This window comes from Mauremys mutica, chromosome 1 (genome assembly GCF_020497125.1).
Source record: "Mauremys mutica isolate MM-2020 ecotype Southern chromosome 1, ASM2049712v1, whole genome shotgun sequence".
Taxonomy (NCBI): domain Eukaryota; kingdom Metazoa; phylum Chordata; order Testudines; family Geoemydidae; genus Mauremys; species Mauremys mutica.
Genome location: NC_059072.1, coordinates 221,616,993 through 221,642,484, shown reverse-complemented (window position 1 = coordinate 221,642,484; position 25,492 = coordinate 221,616,993). Strand labels below are relative to the sequence as shown.

At 40.5% G+C, this 25,492-nt stretch overlaps 1 protein-coding gene across 2 annotated transcripts; it reads left to right on the top strand.

The window, feature by feature from the left end:
- The first annotated feature begins 449 nt into the window (after positions 1 to 449).
- Positions 450 to 25,492, top strand: ZFX (zinc finger protein X-linked). Of its 2 annotated transcripts, none has more exons than XM_045007639.1 (8): positions 450 to 513; positions 6,029 to 6,117; positions 6,638 to 7,204; positions 16,817 to 16,966; positions 17,178 to 17,321; positions 17,418 to 17,552; positions 22,100 to 22,240; positions 24,217 to 25,492. In XM_045007639.1, the coding sequence occupies exons 2-8, from the start codon at positions 6,057 to 6,059 to the stop codon at positions 25,401 to 25,403; spliced, it is 2,385 nt and encodes a 794-aa protein (XP_044863574.1). In that variant the 5' UTR covers positions 450 to 513; positions 6,029 to 6,056; the 3' UTR covers positions 25,404 to 25,492. The 2 variants fall into 2 exon arrangements, with proteins under 2 accessions (XP_044863574.1, XP_044863643.1); XM_045007708.1 differs by lacking the exon at positions 450 to 513 and adding an exon at positions 1,174 to 1,189.

Below are 25,492 nucleotides of genomic sequence, written 5' to 3'. Positions count from 1 at the left end.
GGGGGACGAGGGAGCCAGGCCACCCGATGGGTCAGTGCCACCGACTGGAGCGGCGGTGCCCAGGCCCGGCCAGGCAGGGGGCCCGAGCCCCAGCTCCCCTCTCCCCGGACCGCGCTGAGCGGCTCTGAGCCCCGAGCGGAATTTTACGGCCGAGCTGGAGCGGAGGAGGAGCCGCCACCGCCGCCGCCCTCCTGTTCGTCCGACCCCGGCAACGGCGCCGCCGAGTCCCGGGCCCGCTCCGCTGCCCGCGGCCCCGGGCGCTTGGCCTGAGAAGCGGCGCAGGCAGCGGCGGCGGCGTCTCCCTTCCGCATTTTCCTGGGTCTCTCTCGGGCAGTGACGTGACGTGCTGACGGCGGGCCCGGCCCGGGGAGCTTGGCCGCTTCCACTCAGCTCCGAGCTCGGCCCCTCCCTCCCCTCCCGCCCGCCCCGCCGCAGCCACCGCCGCCGAGCTCGGCCCAGTCGCGCTGCGAGAGGCCGCCCCGAGCCGAGCGCCGCCGCCCGCCACCCCGCACGGTAAGCAGCGCGGGCCGGGCCTTCTCCTCCCCGTGCCCGCTGCAGGCCGCGGCGCGGCGCCGCAGTGCAGGCCCGGAGGAGGCCGCAGCTAGGCCGCGCCAGGGCTCCGGCCGGAGCGGGCCGCAGGGCCGCGAGCCGGGCTCTCGCAGCGCGGCTGGGTGCGGCGCAGCCGGGGCCGGGCCGTGTGGGGAGCGGGGTCGGGGCCGGGCCGGGCCGGGGGGCGGCGGGGCTAGGCCCCGAGCTCGGCCGAGAGGGACTCGCGGAGCCTGTGGAGGAGGAGACAAGATGGCGGCGGGGCACAGAGGCTGCGAGAGGCGGGGGCAGGGCGCCGGCCGCCATCTTGAATTAATCGCTCGTCCCAGCAGCCGGGCTCCCCTCGTGCGGGCCGGGCCAGCGAGGGCGGCCCCAGCCCCGCTCCGCGGCCGCTACCTCCCCCCAGCCCACCCCGGGGCTGCGTGACAGGGGCTGGCGCTGTCCGCCCCCGGCGGCTTCCCGGGCCCCTGCAGCGCCAGGGCCGCCAGCAATGCGCCCCGCACTGCGGAGAGAGGCGGGCGCCCGCCCGCCCTACCGCCACCAGCCTCGGGAGGGGGCAGGGCAGGGCGCGCCGCGCTGCAGCCCGACACACACACACCCCTCCCCCCTGGCGGTGCCTGGAGCGCGGCAACGCTGCGTTGTTGTGAGCCCCGAGCGGGGTCCCCTCCACACTGCTCCCTGCTCAGCCAGGGGGCTCAGCGGGCGAGGGGGAGTCTGGCTGCCTGCCAGTGGGGGGCAGTGAGTTCTCCCCCAGCCCAGGCTGTAGAGCCCCCTTCACTGAAGAGTTTCAAAGAGATACTGGGGGCTAAATGTTTCCCCGATTTAGGCTTTATTAAAATCAGCACAGGCACAGTCTGACCCAAAACATCCCCGTCGCCCTCTTTTCTTAATCCAGAGGAAACATCCTTTTGCCCAGTGTCTGCAATTCCAACATCCAGCACTGAGTTAGTGCATGAGAGTGAAAATGAGTTTGGAGCCTGCCTGTAGGCCACAGGGAAACTCTGCTGCTTTTACTGCCCAAACTGAGGGAGATGCAGAAAAAGAAACAGGCAGCTAATCGTATTTGGAACATTTTTCATGGTTTTAGGACTTATTTGTGAAGTTGAGCCCTTGCTTTATAAAGGTGTAATTCTGAACATGATTTTTTCCTTTGTGTGTGTGTGTGTGTGACATGCTCAATGATCAAGTCAGGCAGGGAACCTGGTTTCAACACAGTAATAAGTTGCTACGGCATTGAACTGCTCAGGGCTTTAACCCAATTATGGGGACACAGTTAGATCCTGTCTATATTACATTTACTACACTACTTTTAAAACTGATGTGACTAGATCAGGGAAAAATCTTGTAGTTGGTTTTCCTGACTCAGTTATACTTCTGATGTAGATGGAGGTCTTTCACTGGGGGTGGAAGGTAGGGAATTTTGCTCATTGCTCTTCACCACTGGAAGTGAGGTCTGGATTTTGTTGTGCTTTTTAAAAATTTGGTACGGGGATAAGGGAGATTTTACTCTGTATATTGGTATCTTTATGGGAATGGAGGTGGGTGAATGATTTTTTTATATTATTCTCATCCGTAAGGATGGAGAAATGATTTTGCTGTATCTTAGGGTTTGTCTACACTTAAAACACTAGTGGTACCCCTGCAGCTGTGCTGCTGTAGTGATTCAGTGTAGATACTACCTGTGCTGACAGGACATAGTCTCCCATCCATGTAGATAATCCACCTGAGAGGCAGTAGCTAGGTTGATGGATGAATTTTACATGTGAACTTAAGGTCATCTTAACTATGCTGCTCAGGCATGTGGATTTTTCACACCCCTGAACAACGCAGTTATGCTGACCTAATTTTGTAGTGTACACCAGGCCTTAGTCTTCCTCCTCTTGCTTCCTTTGGAAGGGGGTTGGGTAATGGAATTTGCATGTTTCAGTGGCATATTACAATCTCACTAGCTCCTGCACATGTTCTTTCTCCATTCATTGCTTTCTTGAATGATTGTATTTAAGGTCAGAGTTATGGGGAAAGATGTAAATAACATCTTGGGAAATGAAGCATTTCTTTTGTAGGGTATTTTTATTGAATTGCTAGCATTTTAATATCTGTATTCCAAATATATATTTTTCTTGTCCTCATATCAGAAATTTGCCTTGATTTACATTTGCCCAAATAAAGTTATATTGCTTATATAAGCAGATATTATAAGCATCCTGTTAGAGCTGTCTTTATAGTTTAGCTTTACAGACTAGAATATGCAATATTTAAGGTCATTCTTATTCTACAGGCACATGAAACTGACTTAGTTCCTGATCTTTCAGTTGGATCTGACTGTGTAGGCGGATCTGTATACCTGCAAAGAGGCTTTTTGAAGCCATTGGGATTCCACATGGGTGCAGAGGTCTCTGCATGATCTAGTTGTAGGACTGGGGTCTTAAAGTGTATTAAGGCAAATCTTATTTATTCCAGTAGAGGCTAGTTTAAAAAAAAATTATAAAACTTCTATGTTGTACAAGCTACAAGTGGTAGAAAGTCTATCCTTGATTCACCACACTAAATCTTAAAAATCCACTTGCTTGGAAAGCTTTCTCAGATGACTGAAATCAACATTTGCAGAATGTAAGCCTTGCCTTTGCAGAATTTCTGATCTCAATGGTTGAGCATGAACAGAGTCAAACAAATATAGTACTGTCTTCCTGAATTTTGCAGATGGACAGCTCTAGCATCTCTACTGTTGTTGGTATCTTTACTAAGTTGCATCAGGGTGAGAACTGACCTTGAGATTTGTCAGTTTTTACTGTTACTACTCAGAATCTGTGGGCAGCCTTGAGTAATGATGAGAATCAGGTCAGTTTCACACTTCTGGAATTTACAACATCAGTACAGGAAAGCAGTGGAATTATTCCTAGGAGAGAAGGACCCAAAAGAAGCTGAGTAATGAAGACCTCCCTGTGCAGTAGCCAGAAATTTGAGGGAAGGATAGGATAACAGATGGATAACATCCATCACAGGAGCAAGGAGGCCATGGCGTGGGAGTGGGGAATAGAGAGCTTGAATGCTCCTTCTAGCAGCCAGTGGGAATTGGGGCTTCAAAGTCATCAAACTCGAACTTATCAAAGGTTAATATGTATGATAAGATGGAGCCATTAAGTAGGATCCAGAAATAGTACTTCTACTTGGCATTGCTTGGGGACAGAGCAGGTCACTCCATTTTTTTTTGTCAGTTTTTGGCTAGCAGGTTTAGTTCTTGCTACTAGGTATCTGATACATTTATAAATCCTGTGTGTGTGCATGAATGAGGGGGATGCATAGAGGGATATATTAGAGAGGGTAAGTTAGAAGAGAGAAATAAATGACTGGGGGTGTAGTATGAGAAAATATAGGTAAGACAGCAGAGAACATGATGTAGGGAAAGATTGAGAGATGCCAATGGGTGGAGAAAGAGAGAAGGAAAAGAAGCAACCATAAGAAGGCACCACAGGAAAACATACTATTATAGGAAAGAAATTCTTAATAGACTTAATAGACCTGAACTTGTTTAGTTACTAAAGCTGAACAGATTTGGGACTGGTGATTAATACTTGAATAAATGATTGTCTTAGAATACCTGGGGTGCTAGAGTTCTTGCTTTTCTACGATAACAAAAGTCGACAAATCTGTGATCTTTCCCAGATCCAAAGCTAAAAAAGTTTCTTTCTAATGAGTATTTGGGGTCCTAAATCTGTGAAGGGATCTGCTTGGGCAGACCCTTACATCAGTGCAGAATGCCATTGACATAATATCTTAACATTCAAAATGGCCTGATTGATCTCAACAGAACTCCATAATGATCTGTCAGTGCAGATTTCTTTTCAAGATCGGGGAGCCTTGGACTAGAGTCCTCCACAGTTTGTCAGTGAAAGTCCTTTTTCAGAATCTAGGGTTCTTCAACTGGACTTCTCCAAGTAACAAGGGAGTCCATGGAAAAAAGTATAATTTTTACATTGTACTGCAGCTGCTGTTCTCATAGTTTAATTTCTGGTTACATTCCCTCTCTTTCCCCCTCCCCCAACTTGTTTACATTATTTTTCTCAACAGGAGGATTTGTTAGCTGAGAGTAGCAGAGGATTGGGTTGTGCAAGGATGGGGTTGGAATATATTTGCTTCTGGCTGGGCGTATATGTTTGGGAATGCTTGTTTGTTTGTTTATTTGTCAAATAAAGAAACTCCCCCATGCAAAAACTTAATTAATATAAAGGAAAGATGGAGAATGAAAACAAATTGTTGAAGTTTTCAGTTAAGGTTTCCATAAAAATCTTAACTCTTTATATTGGGCTCATGCATTGTAATAAGGCACTATGGTGATAGTGGGGAGGGGGGTTACTGCCCATTATTGGCAAAAGTGTTTGGAGGGAGGAAAACCACATGCCTTCCACCTACTGGCATAATTCTTATTGGAAGAAATTTTCAAGGAGATTCTGTGGCCTCTTCCTGGTCTTACACATCAAATCCCCGTAGCTTGGATTAAGTTCAAGGGACCAGTCTAGACTGGTTTTCTCAACCCTAATTCTGATGCATATATGCCAGGGGGTCAGAGTTAGGGTTAGAGTGGTAATTTGTAATGGGAATTACTTAACCTTTAGTATTTAGATTTTTTGGGCGGTAGGGTGATTTAACATCTAATCAGTTACTATTCGTCAAATAAGTTTTGACATTGTATCAAACTATAGAGAGTTGATAGATTTTTAAATTTGATCATGTTTGAGACCAGGTGGTATTTTTAGTCTAAAAGCAAATGGATGATGCTTTTCCGGGGAGCCTCTGCATAATCTCATTCATGAGATTCGACGTGCCTGTGACATGGGGGTCTGGAAGCTTGTGGCAATGACCATTTGGGACCCTGAGGGCAGTATGAGATGCAAGCCCTAGCTACCTTAGTTCCTTTCTGGCTGCCAAAGGCTGTGAACATAAGTGACCCCAGAGCAGTGTCCCTTTCTGATTCTATTAGACATATATCTTTACTCACCTTGAGTAATTTTGTAATCATTATTAATTTGAGAACTCCTCAGCCCATCATCCATCTGGGTTGTATTGTTCACCAGTCTCTCATGAGTGGAAATGTGCAGAGATTTTTCTCTTTGGGGAATATCTGTATGTATTCACTTTCTCTGCCCATCTTCCTCAGAGTTTTCTATACCTCCTTGAAATAATTAGGTTCAGGAAAAATGAACTGAGGTGTTTAGGGGTCATCTACCCTTTGTTCAAGCCCTGAATGTTCAATCACATGAGATGCTTTTGAGAGTCCCAAAGGGTATGGCTTTCCAGAGATTTAGGAACCGTACAGGCATCTTGAGTGAAATCTTGGCCACACTGAAGTCAAGAGGCATTTTGCCTTTGACCTCAATGGGGCTAGGATTTCACTTCTTGAATAAAAGTGTGAGATATGCATAGGGAACTCTCGGAGAACTATAGTTACTGGGCAAGTAACCTTTCTCTTCTTTATTTTTCTCAGGCACTGTGACTGATGAGAATTAAAGGCCATGGATGAAGATGGACTTGAACTGCAGCCACATGAGCCAAATGCGTTTTTTGACCCAACAGGTTTGACAGGAGATAAAGCATATAAGGCCCTTCATGTTAAACATAAAATAGATTATAACCAGTCAGTTGTCGTTACTGAATCGGGCTGGGCTGTTTTATTATTATTTTTGGACTGAAAGCTGCATTTGTGATTTTATTTTTAGTTCAGAACAATGTAACTAAAATGTACTGGCTATAGGATACTCTGAAAGTAGACGTGTTTGGGGTTATGGCAGAGGCTCAAAAATGGCTGACCTTATCCATAAAAAAATGTATGGTCTCGTTTAGTTGAATGCTAGAAAACTGGTCTATGTTAATTTGTCAAAGAAATGTCAGTGGCTAATAAGAAATTAATAGTTTTCTAGTGCTTTTTCAACTAATATATAATAGATATGGTCAAAGATACCAGAAAGCTTGTGGTAGATAGATACGTTGTTTATAATCTGAAGACAAATTGTAATAATTTACAACTGATAAATATCAGCCATGTTCCTTGAATTACTGTGGATGTTTTAAACATTGGTTTAATTATATTTTGCAGGATCTGATGCAGCACATATGGATGGAGATCAAATTGTTGTGGAAGTGCAAGAAACAGTATTTGTTTCAGATGTGGTGGACTCAGACATAACTGTGCATAACTTTGTTCCTGATGATCCAGATTCTGTAGTCATCCAAGATGTCATTGAGGATGTTGTTATTGAGGATGTTCAGTGCTCAGATATCATGGAAGAGGCAGATGTGTCTGAAACTGTCATTATTCCTGAACAAGTGCTGGGCCCAGAGGTAGCTGATGAGGTTTCTTTAGCACACTGCACTGTTCCAGATGATGTTTTAGCTTCTGACATAACAGCAGCAGCATTGTCTATACCAGAACATGTACTGGCAAGTGAATCAATGCATGTACCTGAAGTTGGGCATGTGGAACATGTGGTTCATGATAATGTTGTAGAAGCAGAAATTGTCACCGATAGTCTGGGAGAAGATGTAGTTTCTGAAGAAGTGTTGGTAGCAGACTGTGCCTCAGAAGCAGTGATCGATGCCAATGGAATCCCTGTGCAGCACCAAGATGATAAGGGCAACTGTGAAGATTACCTTATGATTTCCTGTAAGTTTATGGGGAAAGCAGTAAAGATAGAGTGAATGACATTGACTGGGGTGCTGTTTGAAATTTTTTGTTCCTTTTAAATAATGCCAGAGAGAGAGTTTTCTGAAATAGTTATAAAAATAAAGTCTCATAAATATGCATGAATATTTTCAGTTATAATTGTGTTCCTGCTGAGGTGGTTTATTTATGAAACTAATATAGATAAAGCAGCAAAGAATCCTGTGGCACCTTATAGACTAACAGACGTTTTGCAGCATGAGCTTTCGTGGGTGAATACCCACTTCTTCGGATGCAAGTGCTCTTGCATCCGAAGAAGTGGGTATTCACCCACGAAAGCTCATGCTGCAAAACGTCTGTTAGTCTATAAGGTGCCACAGGATTCTTTGCTGCTTCTACAGAACCAGACTAACACGGCTACCCCTCTGATACTTAATATAGATAAAGTAGTTTTTCCAGCTATCTGATTATTAAAATAAGCCTTTTAAAATAAAATACTCATGTATTAGTTTACAGAAGAATATTTTATATGAATAGTTTCTGTAACGAAGGTGTAAAATGCCATTTACTTAATAACAACTATAGGAAATAAACCTGGCATTGCTCCAGTATAAGTTGCAAAATCACTAAGAAAGCAAAAGAATGGTCTCACATAAGTGAAAGAGGGACAGCCACAGAACTGTTCTATTTTTCTGCAGTTTGAAAAATGGCTTGCACCTGAAATATTATCCTTAATGCTTTTGCTAAGCTCCTCTTTTAGACATAAAAATACAGGTAGCAATAACTTTTTTCTTTTCTATTAGAATATGTTTTTTTCTCTTGAATAAACTGACCGTGTGAAGGCACACAATTAGCAAAAAGGACAGCCACTATTGCACATAATTGGGAAGCTACCTTGAACTCCAGATTTTGGTTTTTGAATTTTTTTAAGCCCCTTTGTACCAGTAGAATGGTATATTAGAATTGCAGTATTGAAACACGTGTGTGTGTGGGAGGGAGGGAGGGAGGAAGGAAACGAACAGGGACACCACCAAATCATAAAGTCAATTCCCCTGTGGGAAATAACCCTTTGCTCAAACTAACACTGATTTTAATGGTGTAATCTGATTAACATTCTTGTGTCCTATATAATTTATGAAAGTAATGCTATTAAACAGGTTTTTGTCATAGAATCATTGTATCATTTAGCCCATTTACACTGATCCTTGCAGGATTATTTGTTGTGTCTAGCTTTTAATGACTAAAATAATGGGACTTAACTGACTTTATATATTGATTCTTGCTTCATTTCCAGTACAGGTTCTTTGACTAGTTGTTCTTTGAATATTTCTTTAATGGAATTTTAGTTTGTTTTGGCTTAACTATAATATATATCATCTTCCGCACTTATGGATTTGCATAATTCTTCTTTGCCTCCATGATCACTTGATTTCTTAATTCCCTAACATTTGACTTCCTAGTGTCGAATATCCTTGTGTAGCTGTGTTTTAAATTAATATGGAGATCAAATTAATGGTCCCTAGCTAAGAAACCATCCTTTTGTACTTCTTAACTGTAGAGAGTAATTTATTGAAAACATGAGAGAGCCTCATCATGTTTAACAGAACCAAGGTTTTTTATTCTTAGTCAGTTACTTCTACATGGTAAGAAGTAGATCCAGAGTGGTTCCTCCACTGACTTGATTCTTTATTTTCATTGCTATTAAATGCTAATGTGTTTTAAAATATTTTTGTAATATATTTGGCCCTTCTAGCTCAGGTACTTAAGTAAATTTAGTATTTTATATTCCTCTTTTGTTGCAAAGTGTATCTATTGTTTTCCTTTACATTTTGAATTGAAAGTACATTCTAGAATTTGAGTTAAATGAAAGTTTCCTTCATTACCTTCTACTGTATTTAAAGCCTGCCTAACAAGTTCTACTGCTTTTGAAGTCAGGAGGTTAGTACTCCCTCTTGTTAAATGGAGATTGTCTAATCTGAATAGTCAATTCATTAGAGAAAAAAAATCAAATGATTTTTAAATTCAAATCTCTCCTCTTTACATCTGTAGTGTATGTCTGTCTTGGTCTTCAGGCTCAGTCTTCTTTCTCCTTCAGTTGCACTTGGTACCAGATGGCTCTCAGAGAAGATCACCAACATCAGTCTCACCTTTGATTTCCCCCCCCATCCCTGAAATCATCCTTGATTCTATCACAACTTTTTTCAGTTATGTTTATCTAAATTAATCATTTTGGGCAAATGAGTGAGTAGAATTTTGCGAGGTTGACTTAATCTAAGGTACCTGCATCATAGTATCTAAATGCTGCTGGTTGCCATGTATGCTACAATACATGGACATTTGCCTGTTTTCTTGGGAATACTTTTGCCCTTTGTATTATGCTCTGTCTCTTGAGAGGCAGAATATTACTCAGATCACTTTATATGGGTCACAAGTTATCTATCCCATATTCTTCAATGGAATTCCTAGGTAATATCACTTGCCACCTTCTTTCTGTCTGTTGGTTCCCTTTCATTGTTTTTCCTTTTCTGGATAGGCTACTCTTTGTACCTGACTTCTTCTTAATCTGATCATCATCTCATTATTCAAGATTGGTTTAGCTGTTGCTCAGGTGAGAATGGTTGAATGAGTGTGTAACAATTGAATGGCTCCACACATGCTTTGCTTATTCCCTCTTCCTATTTAGGGATTGAACCTGCATTTTCTTTTCTGATGGTACCTGTCTTAGTGAGCTCCTTTCTGTGAGACTTTCCTTCAGCAAATTTATCTACTGTTTGAATCATCCCATTACAAATGAAATCTCTCATGTATATGAGACTGTCTTGATTTCCTTGGTATGCATTCCGTTTTAAAGATAATGCTTCTTACCACTAGTGATACCCCCTTTTTGTGTAGATACTCTGTCTTTGCTTGCCTTCAGAAACTCAGTTGTTTGATCTGAACGGAGTCCTGGCTATTTATACCTAACTCAACTCTGCCTTTGGATCCCTAAGCAGAGAATGAAAACCACTGCCAGGTGTTAAGCAGCATAGGAAAGGATTTCAAAGGTTTTGATAAACCACACTTTTCCGTTTATCCATGCCAGAAAAGGTCATTTAAGGAGGGCTCTTGATATATCTTGGCCAAAAGGAGACAGATTATGGACAGACATACATCAACTCAACTCCTTTAGCCATAGACCAAAATTATGATTTGGAAAGCCATTTCTCCCCTAAATGGAAATGTAACATTTTAGTAAAATGTTAAAAAATGGCCATAAACAGAAAGATGTTGGAGTTTATCAGGGAGGACAGTACCTTAGATCTGGACAGCCAACTGACATTAAGGTTTCTACATTTCTGATTTTATTCAGTTCGTCAAAGCAGGAGACATGCAATTAGCTTTTTGTGGCTGAACACTGGCAATAGAAACAGCTCCATCAGAAGAGAAGTTGTGCTGGATGTTCTCAGTATGTTTTGTGTAATAAGAATGGTAAAATATAAATAATCAATATAGGAAATCTGAAGAGATGAAGGCTAACCTAGGAAACTTTGTATTGGTCCAGTATTCCACAAATCTAGGAAATTATATGATGTCAGCAGATACAGCAGGCACATTACATTGACATCCTAATCAGGCCTAGAGTAAGAAATATTTGATTCATGTACCAAAACCAACATTTTCAATACAGGACTTTTTCAGAACCAAGGGTATTCACAAAGATGGTAACAGTGATTGTATAATTACTTAGGTTTAGAAGGGGCAAGTTCTCCCCCATCGCCCCCGGATGATATTTTTATAAAGTCAAGAGCAATGGACGTAGTCAACAGAACCATAATCCATATGACTTCAGTATTGAAGAATCATGGTTTTGTAGCAGATATAAAAAATGTTTTTGTTTTACAGGCTGTCTTCATCAACAACCTGGGAGTACAGAGATATTTTCTCTTGAGGCGATTCTTAAAGGTGCAAGACATAGTTTTTTCCCTCAAAAAAGTAACATTTTCTGTCAGACCCTATTTAACCATTATAATGGTACTGTGCATAACTGACCTGGCCAAGAATGTTTATGAGATCACTGTGTGTTGATCGTAAGATGAAAGACATTAGGATACATTGGTAAGAGTAATATTCAAGAGCTTAGTTTTTACTGTGCTGGGTAGACAGGAGCCAAATTATAGGAATTGGAGCTACTTTGCTGAAGAGCTCACCAAGACCGACTAATGGCAGATATCAGTCTTGAGTCCTGGGAAATTTATCTATGATAGATTTCTGTTTCTTGGGATTGTAGGAAGTTCACATTAAAGAAATGTCAGGATGGCCTGGCATTGTGTTGGACACCATCATAACAGTGTTCTGTGTGGAAAAGAAAGTGGGCACAAGATATACTAGACTACATCAGGAAGTAAAATTGCCATTTCAGTGTACAGAAAGTCTAGCCTTTCAGTTGCAATACAAATAAACAGGTAAATGTACAGATTGAGCGAAAGGTCAGTTTGGGAAATACAGCCTGTTTAGGAACCTACTTGAGTATAAACATTATGGAAGAATGCAACAACCTTTTGCGTTAAGGAAATACTAAACTAAGCAAGTTGTTCTAGAAGCTGGCAAACAACTTATCCTAAGTATTTTGTCTGTTACCTGTGATAGTGAGAATCTTTGGCAATGTAAGGACAGAACACAGGTTGTTCTTATTGTTCTTGACTGGCTCCAGAGACCTGGGGCCAGATTCTTAGTGAAATTGATGTAAATGTGGAGTTGTTTTTTTTTTATTCAAAAACTGGATTGATGTGGTATTTATTGATGAGTATGTACATGTAAAAGGATGGCACTTGAATTTTGCCCAATTTGTATATTTTTGGAGTAGAGAAATGTAAGAAGGTTATACCATTTGGTCTTTCCAGGGTCACATTTTGACATAATTTGTAGTGCAATTTGTTCATATATAAGAATTTTTCATTTTAGATTTAATGTTTGGTGGGAGGCAAATGCTGTAGTAGTAAGATGATTGTGGGTGATCACTTGTTACCGAGTATGATCATCTTCCATGGGAGTTATGGGTCCTCCGATGGCTAATAAGACCAGTCCTTGAACCACATGTTCTATTTCAATGAGGACAGATGTTTTCAGGCTCAGCAGGAGGCTGTTGACCATGACTGGAGACCAGTCTCTCCTTCCTCCTGCGCCTCTTGTCCTCTTCAGCAAGTTCAAAATACAGGGGACCATCATGTAGGACTTCACTCCATTTTAAGCGATCCTGGGCAAGTGTCTCCCGAGTATCAATGTCAATATTACATTTTTTTAGGTTGTCCTTCAGCAAGTCCTTATAACGCTTCTGTTGTCCACCCACGTTACGGTAGTAGTATAGTAGAGAACAGATTATTATATATTAATAACATTAATTCAATGTTATTAATATATAAGCTATATTTTGTTTTTCCTTGTACTGTTCTTAGTCATTCCCGTATTATCTCTTGGTTTTACTGTTATTCCTCCATATGGAGACTATCTAGATATGCTTTAGATTAGGGGTTCTCAAGATTTTTCATGTTGTGGACTACATTAAAAGATTCTTTGATGGACCACTTCTACCTTTGCGCACAATTGTGCAGTCCACCTTCCTCTTCCATTTGTGATCACGTAAAATCACTGTAGCGACTATAGCAATTGCATACATAGAAAAGTAACATTAGGAAAGTGTATTTTTCACCATTTTTTAAAGTAAATTTAGCAACTGGAAATGAGAAAAGAGCCAGCGTCATGTGATCATGAGCTCTATGAAGATCACCAGCAAGTGAGCATACATTCTTTGAGAAATTAAATTAACAGATAGGAACACATTTTCCTTTTTTACTTCCAGGAGGGAGAATATAAGAAAATGGCAGCATCCTGTGTTTGGCGCATTCATGGGTAAGACAGGTATGGGGTAGTACCCATGGATAGGTCATGTATTTGAATTAAAAATTCAAGCATCTAAGAGGCTTCACATTTTAAACATTGACCAAGTTGATGTTTGTAAACCTCATTTTCTCTAACTGAGGTTGAGAAGCTTGGAAAATGCGTGGAAAGTGTTCATTTAAAAAAAAAATCACTATGTAACCAAAATAACTTTTTTAGATTGCACCCTAAAATAAGTAATTACAAGGATGATACCAAAGCCCAAATAAACCAGTATAGACAGATGCTTCAGTGTGGCAGGCACACTACGTGTCTTGATCACTAATCAACCACCCAGCTACACTGTGGATAGCAGACAATGGCCAGCAGCTGCAGCCAAACTGTACTTCAGTGGAAACATGCTTTATACATAGAGCCAATTGGAGAGGGAAATGGAGTTATTCCTGCTGGGATATATTTTGTTTCCCCCTTGTTTCCATCTGACCTTCTGATTTCCTTTGCCTTCTTTCCTTGTTATCTCTGATCTTGTCTTGTACTCTTTTCTCATCCTTTCTTCCTCGCTTTTCTCCTATTAAATTTACTGCACTATTTATCATATTTTCTACTCTTTTCCTCTAATCTGCCAAGCACTGCTAGCATGTTAATGCTGCAAACTCTCCCAGAAATATGTATGGGAATTTTTCTTCCAAGGGGAAAATTTGGTCCTATATTTCTACAGATACTCACATTTTAAAAGTTTGGCATGTTTTTGTTGTGTTTCTTAAATAGGGCTATTAAAGAATACTTATATTACATAGGAGTCATATCTGAGGTGTTTATGTAATGAGAAGGGGAGTCAGGAAACAAACTAATTATAATTGTGTACGTTGAAATATGCACCAATTGTCTTAAAATTACATCTTTCACAAAGATTACTCTCCAGCGTAGGAAGACCTTATCCTTTGTCTGGAGGAGAAGGAACTGAGTTTCTGATTCATAAGCCAGAAACCTTCTATACATTATTAAAAAAAAATTAAAAAAACAAACAAACAAAAAACCCCCACCTGACTCTACAATTAGAAGTTTGTTTTAAAAAAAAAAAAAACCCAAAACAATCCCTGCCTAATATAGTATTCTGGGCTCTAGAACTTTGTTATTTTTTTCCTTGTTAAAGACTTGTTCCTGCATCCATTTAAGTCAGTGGCAAATTTCCCAGTGACTTCAGTGGTGCAGTATCAAGCCCTATTGATGAGAAAGCACTATCTAGATGGACAGTGCTGATAATCAATTCAGAAGGGAGTAATTAAATCCTACAGAAGGAACAAAACAAAAAGTATACTTGAGGAATGATAGTAATACATTTCCCCCCAGAATTTTATTTATGGTTGGGGTCTCATGTATATTCCAAGGAATTTTTTATAAAAGTGCATCCAGGTAGCTGAGAACACCACCTGTAAGGTTGCATTTTCAAAGTGATCAGTAATAACGTATCACCATAATGTCTTGTCTTTTTTCTCCGTTTAAAAGGTTCTGAGTTTCATTACAGCTATGTTAACAAAGACATTATCTCTTGATCTAGGATCTTGTTTGTAAAGGCATTTCAGATAGTACTCTTGGTTTTCTAGGACTTTGGAAGCAATGTATTACGCAGTGTTCATTCATCATTCACTTGAAAAAGTAGTGTTTGGTTCATTCCTGCTGCCATTTCTAGTAATGGGACTAGTAGATTAAAGAACATCTTTAATATTTTGTGATGTAATATAATGCATAATATTCTCTGCAAATAGTGATAGCTACTAATTTACATTCCTTGTTGAGAAATTTTATGCATGTGTAAACGTATGTATAGTACGGATGAGAGACAGAATATATTGATTGTATATGGTGTAAAGGTTTTATGTTGACATAATTGCACAATAATAATAATAATACCTAATCTTGTATAGCGCTTTGCATCAGTAGATCTCAAAGCACTTTACAAAGGAGGTCAACATGATGCTCAGGCTGGCTTCATTATTCTTGAGTGGCAAAACCATGATGGACTAATGCAGATCATTCCAGATGAGCCAATAAGACTTTTATACCATGACATCATGTGCTGTGTATATGCCACATGTTACAGAAAGCTATTAGAAAATTTTTAGTGTTTTAAAAGATTTTATTGGTACTGTTTTGCATTTCTTTTCCTTTAAAATTTGTGCCTTTTGTTACCATGAATCCAAAGTATACATAACTTTGAAGGAGCCATAAATACCTCAAAAAGAGACTTAAAGTATTTATTGTACATAATGTCATATATTTTAAGTCCAGTTCTTTGGACTCTGCCAGTGCTAGAAGAAAATGCTGGATCCTATTGGAAATGGGAAATCCCTGTAGGGTTGTGAGATAGTGGACTTTGTTAGCCTGTGGAAATTAATATTTTGGGATAGAAGTCCACATTTGGGCAAAGAAATATTTTCTTATGGTATGTGTTTTAAAAAGTTGTCAGATTTCTGAAGCTGCTTATGAGGTTGCCGTGTTAGAAGCACTACCAGTACTAGTGGCTTAGTGGGCAGAGAGCAGATGAGCCAGTTAAAAGCTGCGTGAAAAATAAATTTATCACATGAATGTGGGTATATGTGTGTGAACTATATTTTCATTCTGCTGCTTGGAGGAAGTCCGTTGAGGAGCAGCCCTGGAACAGGCACAGTCTTCCTTTAAGAGATTGTTTTGCAATAAATTCAAAATAATAGTGGGGAATGGATATAGGACTGTAATACTACATACAATTTAAATTCCTTTCTGTAGGGAAGTTGACAGGAATTAATGGAATCAGAATTTGTCAGTGTTAGAGTGTCAATTCATTAGTTTGAAACTGAACTTGGTCCATTCTTTTATGAGCAAGCAGAGTCTGGGATTGCTTAAAATGCTGCTTCTTGGTTAGTGGGAAAAGACAGACCTAGTGTTTTTGTGTAGTTAACCCCCTTTCTAGCCAACTAAAGGAGCAGTATTAATAGGCTTAGAAGGGAGCTAGGCCCAGTTCTCAACTGAAGGGACATCTGTAATACGTGGCCTTATGGGAGAGGTGAGATGAGTAAAGGACGGCTCTTGACAGGAAGGGAGTTAATAGCTTGTTGGATGTGTGTGTGGAGGGGAGAAAGTTGTTAAAAATTGAAGTGTATGAAACCTGGGCTGTAGAATAATTACTAGTATGCTGTTTTTTCCCCTCTTCTTACTGCAGTTTGCTATTTTGGGATATTTCCTGATGGTTGTCATTCATCTTCTCCTCTTTGCTCCAAATTGTAGTGCTGGTTCTCTATATTAGTGGTCAAGGAAGGGCAACCTAGAGAAGTTGTGAAGCAGTTTTGTGTTCTTCACTGTGGCTGTTTCCTATCTCTTACTGCCTTCATCGCCACTATATTTTGGCTAGCTTGGGTTGAAATAGAGCATAAGGGCTGCCCTTGTTTCATTAAGTAATGCAACAATGCTGCTGCCTTTTTTTCTAATCGAGTGGTGCAGCTTATCGCTTTTATCTTATCTAGATGATGAAAATTTTGCGTCTTGGATTTGCCTCCGTCTTTCTCTCTCTCTCTCTCTCTCTCTCTCTCTCTCTTTTTCAGGACTCTTAAGCAATTCTTTGTGTGGCTTCTTCCACTGCAGTGTCAAACCAGTAACTTTATTTTCATTTTTAACCATTTAAAAACTGAAATGATAAAGTGAATCCTCTCTCATTTGCAGCTGTTCATATAGATTGTGTGATCATATCATAATTTGTCTTTGTAGTGGATGATACTGGGAAGATAGAACATGAAGGTTCTGCTGAAATTACCATGGAAGCAGATTCAGAAGGTGATCCGTGTAAAGTGGACAGCATTTGTCCAGAAGTCATCAAAGTATATATCTTCAAAGCTGATCCTGGAGATGATGATTTAGGTAAATCAGCATGGTCATTTTAGAATATTCTAACTTGACTTCTGAAATCCTGTATACTCTGAGACTATGTTTTTTCTCAAATCATTTACGAAGAGCCATGGATTCTAAATGTTAAAGAATATAAACATTTTTAATATTATTTTTCAGTTTAGAATGTAATTTGATAGAATGTACTTTAAAAAACCACTTTTATTCTGGTCTTCTTAATTAGGAGGCACAGTAGACATTGTGGAGAGTGAATCTGAGAATGATCATGGAGTGGGACTACTGGATCAAAACAGCAGTGTTCGTATTCCAAGGGAAAAAATGGTTTACATGACTGTAAATGATTCTCAGCATGAAGATGAAGATTTAAGTAAGTAGGTGGCCTTTTTCTGGGGACAGGGTTTTTATTTTCAATTATGGGAAATTATTATTAATGCTGTTTATTCTTAATTCCTTTTTCTGTTAGATGTTGCAGAAATTGCTGATGAGGTTTATATGGAAGTGATTGTGGGGGAAGAAGATGCAGCAGTGGCCCATGAACAGCAAATTGATGACACTGAAATTAAAACTTTTATGCCCATAGCTTGGGCAGCAGCTTATGGTAGGTCATGTACAAGCACTTCTTCAAGACTGGGATTGGTGGTAGCAAAATATCTGCAAAAGCATTTACAATCAGAATGTCATGGCATTATGTGTCCTACAGTTCCAAAATGCTTTCACCCATACATCTCTAAACAGATTCCTGAAAAGGAAGATGAAAATTTTAAAGCAGGCCTCTGTTTCCATTTTAACAGGCATTTCCTTCATATAAATAATGTAGAAGGAGGTACAGCAAGAAGTACACAGTCTTCCGGCTGAAAAATTGTATCTTCAGTACCTCTGGCCTTCACAGTTTTGGTGTACAATAAAGGCTGGCTTGGAAATAGAGAGATGAATATTTTTGTCTAAAGTGACAACCAGGAGAACCTAGGATGCATGTAAATCTTAGCTGAGAAGCAACATGTGACTTTATTTTGGGGTGCCTGGATGAGTGCATAAATATATAATCTGGTACTTGGAAAATGAAATACTTTTAAAAAGCAAGCAGGAAGGGGATACTGTTACTGTACTTTCCATTTAAATAATTCTTGGGTAGAACCCAGAGTTGTTCTCCAATATTTCAGAATTGTTGTTCTTGATTATTGGTATCTGGGCACTAACTGAGATCTGAACTGATTTTTCTCCTTGTTGGAGTAGATCATTTATGTATTTATGTTATAGAAACAGGTACCTCATCAAGACGGGGACCCTGTATGCTAAGTTCTGTCCAAACACATAGTAAGAGACAGTCCTTGCCCCAAAGAGTTTACAGTATAATTTTAAATAAATTGCAATAAGTGATATAACAAACTAAAGAATGAAGGAGGAAGGATAAAGGCAACAGTGATAGGAACACATGGCTAAGTAGCTGTGTGAGTCATTTTAAAAAAAAATCCCTTTTGTATACCTACCTGTCGTTTATTAGTTGAAAGTTTCATGTACTCCTCACAGTTGAAGTGAATGTTGAGGAGGGATTTGAACAACAGGGTAATGACTGTACAAATTAATTTAGAGACGGCAATCGAGGCTGGCATTAGCAGCAACCTTGAAGAGATGAGGTGAGAGGTAACACAGTAAGACAGAACAGTGTTTCCCAAACTTGGGACACCGTTTGTATAGGGAAAGCCCCTGTTGGGCCGGGCCGGTTTGTTTACCTGCCGCATCCGCAGGTCCGGCCGATCACGGCTCCCACTGGCCTCGGTTCGCTGCTCCAGGCCAATGGGAGCTGCTGGAAGCAGCGACCAGTACATCCCTCGGCCTGCGCCGCTTCCAGCAGCTCCCATTGGCCTGGAGCAGCGAACCGCGGCCAGTGGGAGGTGCAATCAGCTGGACCTGTGGACGCGGCAGGTAAACAAACTGGCCCGGTCCGCCAGGGGCTTTCCCTAAACAAGCGGCGTCCGAAGTTTGGGAAACACTGAGATAGAACAATGGATAAGTGGGTAGGGGCAGCATACTGAAGGGCCTTAAAAGATGAGAAGAAGATTGAATTTCTGATGGGAAAAGGATGCCAGTGGATGTACTCAAAAGAGGAGCAGCAATATGGGCAGAATCTTAACCCCTATGTGGATGGACATGAGTGGACTGAAGTGGATTTTCCAGGATAGAGGAGGAGGAGATAGATGATTAGGGCTTGGATGAGAGTGTTAGTTGTGCAAACAGAGAAAATTCTAGATCTTAAAAATGTTTTTGAGGAAGAAGCAGCAAGATTGGAACATATTTTGGATGTGTGGCACTAGAGAGAGTGGAATAAAAGATGACATCTCGATTACAGATCTAAGTGACATGGAACATGGTGATGTTGTCAGTAGTGTCAGAGAAAAGGGGCAATGAAATGCTGAGGAAATGATTGGAAAAGATGAAGAGAACGAAGATGGTGACATAAAAGGCAAGGAGAACAAATATGTCAAGAAGGAGAATATTTGTTAAAAAGTGCTGAGAGATCAATGAAGGTGAGGGTGGAGTTGAGACCTTAGATTTGGCTATGAAGAATTCATACAAGACCTCAGTGCAGTGTCAATAGGGATTTGAAGAACTCAAGTCAACAGTTGTAGACAGCACATTCAGTGAGTTTTAAAGATGAAGGAAAAAAGGGAGGACAATAGTCAGAAAGAGGTGATACGTCTAAAGTGGAGATTTTTTAGGACGTGGGAAACAGTAGTGTGCTTGTATTGTCAGGATTTGGGATTTGATAGGAGAGGTGAGAAAAGGGGAGCAGAAGTGGCCTGGAAGGCCTGGGTGTCACTGGGGTAGGTTGAAGATGGCTTAGAGGAGATCAGATGAGAAACCTCGAAGTCAGTGACAGGTTCAAAGGAGGAAAGAGTGATGGAGGTAATGTTACTGGGGAGACTTAAAAAAAAAAAAAAGCACATTTTATTATTTTTCTGCTGCAATGTGGCAGAATCCATGGTTCTACTACTTTCCATTCTAGAAAGTAGGGAAAACAGTTTCCTGTATTTGAGAACATTTAGGTCCAATTTTGTCATGTCATAATCTGTAAGGACCCTTGTGTACATAGCTCAGTTATGTTTTGCGGTCAGATGTGAAATTGGTTCTCACTTCCAAACTCATCTGTCACTTGCCACACAGACTCTTCAGCCCTTTTTCTGGCTTTCCTCAGCTGATACATGAAGTTCAGAATCCTCAGGTTATGCATGAGTCTGTTCCTTCCTGCATTTTTTCTCTCATTAATTCCTAAAAACCCACTTCAACTCTTTACTTTTATTTAGCTGCTTACTTTGTCTTCTTCCTATTCCTGTCTTCACACCTTCTTATATGCTACCTCTTCCACCTTGAACTGCCTCCCTCTCCTGGAGCATGAAGAGACCACTCTTTGTGAGACCATTCCTTAAAGCTTACATATTCCACAAAATCTTATCAATGTTTAATCAATGTTCAACAATCAACAAAAGATGTGTTCTTAAATAAAAAACAAATCTTAATGATTTCACTTGTAATTAAACCCATTATCTGGTGTGTTATATGTCATTCTGGTACTGTTTGTATATTTAGAATGTAAGCTCCTTGGGGCATGGGTGGTATCCTCCTCTTCGTTTTATAGAGTGTTGACTTTATTGTTCACTCTCATTAAAATTACCGTATATACTCGATTATGAGCCGATTTGTTTATAAGCTGACCCTCCCCCCACCCCAGGTGGATAAGTAAAAATGGAAAATTTTTATAACCCATTCGTAAGCCTACCCTATAATTCAGGGGTCAGCAAACTTTGGCTCCCGGGTCATCAGGATAAGTGGTTGGGGGGCCGAGATGGTTTGTTTACCTCGAGGGTCCGCAGGCACGGAGGTAAACCTAAGTAGACAAAGTGTCCCGGCGTGCCAGCTGCTTACCCTGGCGGGCCGGGACAGCAACTGATGGGGACATTTTTTGGGGGAGGGAGAAGTTGAGAGTCAGGGGACCACCCCCCATATGACCCCACCCCTACACTCTCCCCATCCCATCCCTTCCCACCTTATCTGGGGAGGGCCGGAGAGGATGTCTCTGACCTGGTTGGAGCTGCTTCTGCAGGCTGGGCAGCGCGACTGCAACCTGCTCCAGCGGGCCAGAGCGGGCAGCGCGGTTGCAGCATGTTCCAGTGGGCTGGGCCAGGCGGCACGGCTGCAACATGCTCTGGTGGGCAGTGTGGCGTGGCCACAGCCTGCTCTGGAGCTGGAGCCCTGGAGCTGCAGCTGCTTCGGAGGCTGGGAGGAGAGCAGCGTGGCCAGAAACGGAAAGACTCTAGACCTGCGTCTTCCCTTCTGTCTCTGCTGACTGTGCTGCCTCTCCCTCTGTTGGGGGGAGGGGCTGTGTCCTCCCTCTCTATACCCGTTCGTAAGCCGAACCCCTTCTCTGGTGCTTCTCTTTTTTACTAAAAAAATTCTGCTTATGAACGAGTATATATGGTAATTTGTATAAAGTTAAATCTCCAGATTTGCGTAGAGTGTGTTATGTATATTCATGTTATTCTAGTTCGTATTAAAGTCTCTGGCACATTCAGCAATGACTCCCAAATTAAAGGTCCAATCCTGCAAATCCTCTGCATATGGAACTTTCATTATCATCCAGTCAAGTTAGTTGGCTTGAACAGAATGGGCATTCACACACAGAGGTCTTACAGGATTGAACCCTAATGGAATAATGGACATCAGGTATAAAATGTGTAACTTGCACATGTTCCCTAAGATTAGAAATTCTTTGTACAGAATTACTAACCAGAAATGTATGGGGAAATCTTTTCTTAAAATGCAATATTGAGATTAGAAAGAGTGAAACCTTTGTTTTCTTCTGTAAACTACATTGGATTTGAATCCAGATCCTTCCCCATACAAATCCAGTACCTGCACCATTCAGTTTGTACTCAGTTATACAGTTGTTTTAGTCCTAGATTTTGTCGTATACTGAAAAGAGTGCTTGTGGATGAATTAATTTTAATGGCCTTTTGGTTTAACAACATTACCATAGTTTAGCTAAAAGTTATCAAGTTAAAAGGTTCTCTTGCCTATTTTTCATTTATCATTATAGTTTCTATAGTCCAAATAAATTTTAGAGTAGGTAATTTTAATCTATTTTATTAGGTAATAATACTGATGGGATTGAAAGTCGGAATGGCACTGCAAGTGCTCTCTTGCACATAGATGAGTCTACTGGACTTGGGAGACTAGCTAAACAAAAACCAAAGAAAAGGAGGAGACCTGAATCCAGGCAGTACCAAACAGGTGAGTACTTAGATGCGTAGGTAATTTAGCGATAGGGCCATAAAAGTACCTTGATAGAGACATATGGATGCTCATAAACAAATGTGCATTGCCACTGAGGACTTGAAGACACAACGTTCTGTAGAGAGAATATGGTTACTTTGCTTCTCGAATTTGTTGGCAAGATGTTCAACTCACATACCCAACTAGTATTTTCTTTTTAAAACTCTGAAATAAAAATGTTACGCAAAGTTATCATCACAGCTTCAAATGGAAGTGAATCCGTCTCAGACAAAACAAAAGCAGTATTGTGGCAAAAAGTTAAATTTGTATACATTTAATTTGTTAAACAAATCTGAATTGACTAGCATATACAACCTTTTTCAAAAACTGATCTTGGCCAAATAAAATATTGCTGTAAATGGTACTTTTCTAAAAAGCTGGTTGTCTTTTTTTGTATATACAATAAACTGAATAAAGTTAGTTATGGCAGTTAATTTAACAAGTAACTAAAGAAGTTTGAGTATCATAAGTTACTTTATCTGGTATAGCTTCTATACATGTTCTCTCATGTCTCTTAAACTTACTATAATTATGAAATAAGTTGCCCTAATGTTTTTTTCAGAATCTTTACTTGAAACCACAAGAGCAGCTGCATGGTGTTGACATTAGTAGGCTTCTACCTTCCCTGAATTATTTATTTTTCTAATGAAGTAAAAAGAGCACCTCTCCATTTGTTTAGGTGTTCTTGACTTAAAATACAGATATCAAAAACGCCTTTCCATTGTAAGTAAACTGCAGCAGTTCTAGTTCATGTAGCCCCCACATAGCAGACCAGGTGAATTAGAGGTTGAAATAATCCTTCCTTTTGCACCACCAACTACCCTGTTAATTTTCCCTTATTTGGGGAAATGTTCCCAGAAGGTAATCAAATTCAGGCTAATTTGGACAAAGATGAGGGAATGAGTTTGAAAGCTGAGGAGCCCTTACATAAAATGTTCTCCCATTGACCCACTCCCATTCATACCAAGAGGAGTCGAGCTTGAACATCTCTCCTGCTTGTAACCATGACATACGGCATGAGGAGAGAGGTAGTCTCTCAGATACGTAGGTTCTGGCTATTTAGTGCAGATCATGTGGCACCGATGTAATATGCTCACAGGGCGATGTTCTGCTTAACAAGTGAGCTCATCAGGAGTTTTGTACCAGCTTCAGTCTGAGAGTGGTTTTAATGTGTAAACCTATGTAGATTTCATTGTAGTTGTATAATCTTGAGAAGAAAAAGACATGGATGACACATGTAAGTTCTGCTTCCGAAAGAAATTATTGCTAACTCCTTGCCATTCATATATGAAAAAAATCCATCCTCTCCACTGCTGCAATCTGATCTCATAGCAAACAGAATGTACACTATATTGCAGTAATTATATTGCATAGGAGTGTTTGTGGTATGAATGGACTTAATTCATTTTGTTAAAAAATATAACTTTGAAATCTGGAATGTTGCGGGGAGCATAAATAGTTCACTGTGTGAGGTTGTGTCATTGATTCATAGAAGTTGTCCTTTAATATACATTTTCCATTTTTTTATTAAATCGTATCAATTCTGATTAAAGACAATGTTGAGGAATGTTGAAGGACCTGTAATCACTGACATGTTAACTTATTCCTTATCGAGTTTCTACAAATTTCTTTCATGTAGTCTGTGTGACATTGATTCATTGGTTGTAAAGATGCCTTTCTCTCTGTATGTCTCATACTTGACAGTAGTGCCAAATATAGAAATTTTGAGTCTGCACTTGTGAGTGTTGGGAAATTCTGACTATCAGTGCTATAGGATTAGTGCAGAATAGTGGTTAAAGTGAACTTAATAACATTAATGGAAGTAACTAATTTGGATTTATTTAACAGTACTACTTATTGTTACATAATATTTATTAAATGATTTGAAGTAGAATGTTTGACGGTCAATTTCATGATGCTTTGTTTATTTTCAGCAATAATCATTGGCCCTGATGGCCATCCTTTGACTGTCTACCCTTGCATGATTTGCGGAAAGAAGTTTAAATCCAGAGGTTTCTTGAAAAGGCACATGAAAAACCATCCAGAGCACCTTCTTACTAAGAAGAAATACAGATGCACGGACTGTGATTACACTACCAATAAAAAAATAAGTTTACATAACCACCTGGAGAGTCACAAGCTGACTAACAAAACAGAAAAGCTTATTGAATGCGACGAGTGTGGGAAAAGCTTCTCTCATGCAGGAGCTTTATTTACTCACAAGATGGTGCATAGGGACAAAGGAGCCAACAAAATGCATAAGTGCAAATTCTGTGATTATGAGACAGCGGAACAAGGGTTACTGAGTCGTCATTTGCTGGCTGTCCACAGCAAGAACTTTCCTCATATTTGTGTAGAGTGTGGCAAAGGATTTCGTCATCCGTCAGAGCTCAAGAAGCACATGCGAATCCATACTGGTGAAAAGCCATATGAGTGCCAGTATTGTGATTACAGGTCTGCTGACTCTTCTAATTTGAAAACTCATGTAAAGACTAAACATAGTAAGGAAATGCCATTCAAGTGTGATATTTGTTTTCAGACTTTTTCAGATACCAAAGAGCTGCAGCAGCATATACTTATACATCAAGAGAGCAAAACACATCAGTGTTTGCATTGTGACCACAAGAGTTCAAACTCAAGTGATTTGAAACGGCATATAATTTCAGTCCACACAAAGGATTACCCTCACAAGTGTGATATGTGTGATAAAGGCTTTCATAGGCCTTCAGAACTGAAAAAACACGTGGCAGCCCACAAGGGTAAAAAATTGCACCAGTGCAGACATTGTGACTTTAAGATTGCGGATCCATTTATTCTAAGTCGCCACATTCTCTCAGTTCACACAAAGGATCTTCCATTCAGGTGTAAGAGATGTAGAAAGGGGTTTAGGCAACAAAATGAGCTAAAAAAACACATGAAAACACACAGTGGCAGGAAAGTTTATCAATGTGAGTACTGTGAGTATAGCACTACAGATGCCTCAGGCTTCAAACGGCATGTTATTTCTATTCATACAAAAGACTACCCTCACCGTTGTGAATACTGCAAGAAAGGTTTCCGAAGGCCTTCAGAGAAGAACCAGCACATTATGCGGCATCATAAAGATATTGGGCTGCCTTAAAGTCTCTTTTACAGACTTATGGCTTGGAGTTGTAAAGGATATTGCTTTTCAGGCAGTCAGCTTATTTTAAAGCCAATCACCTGCGATCA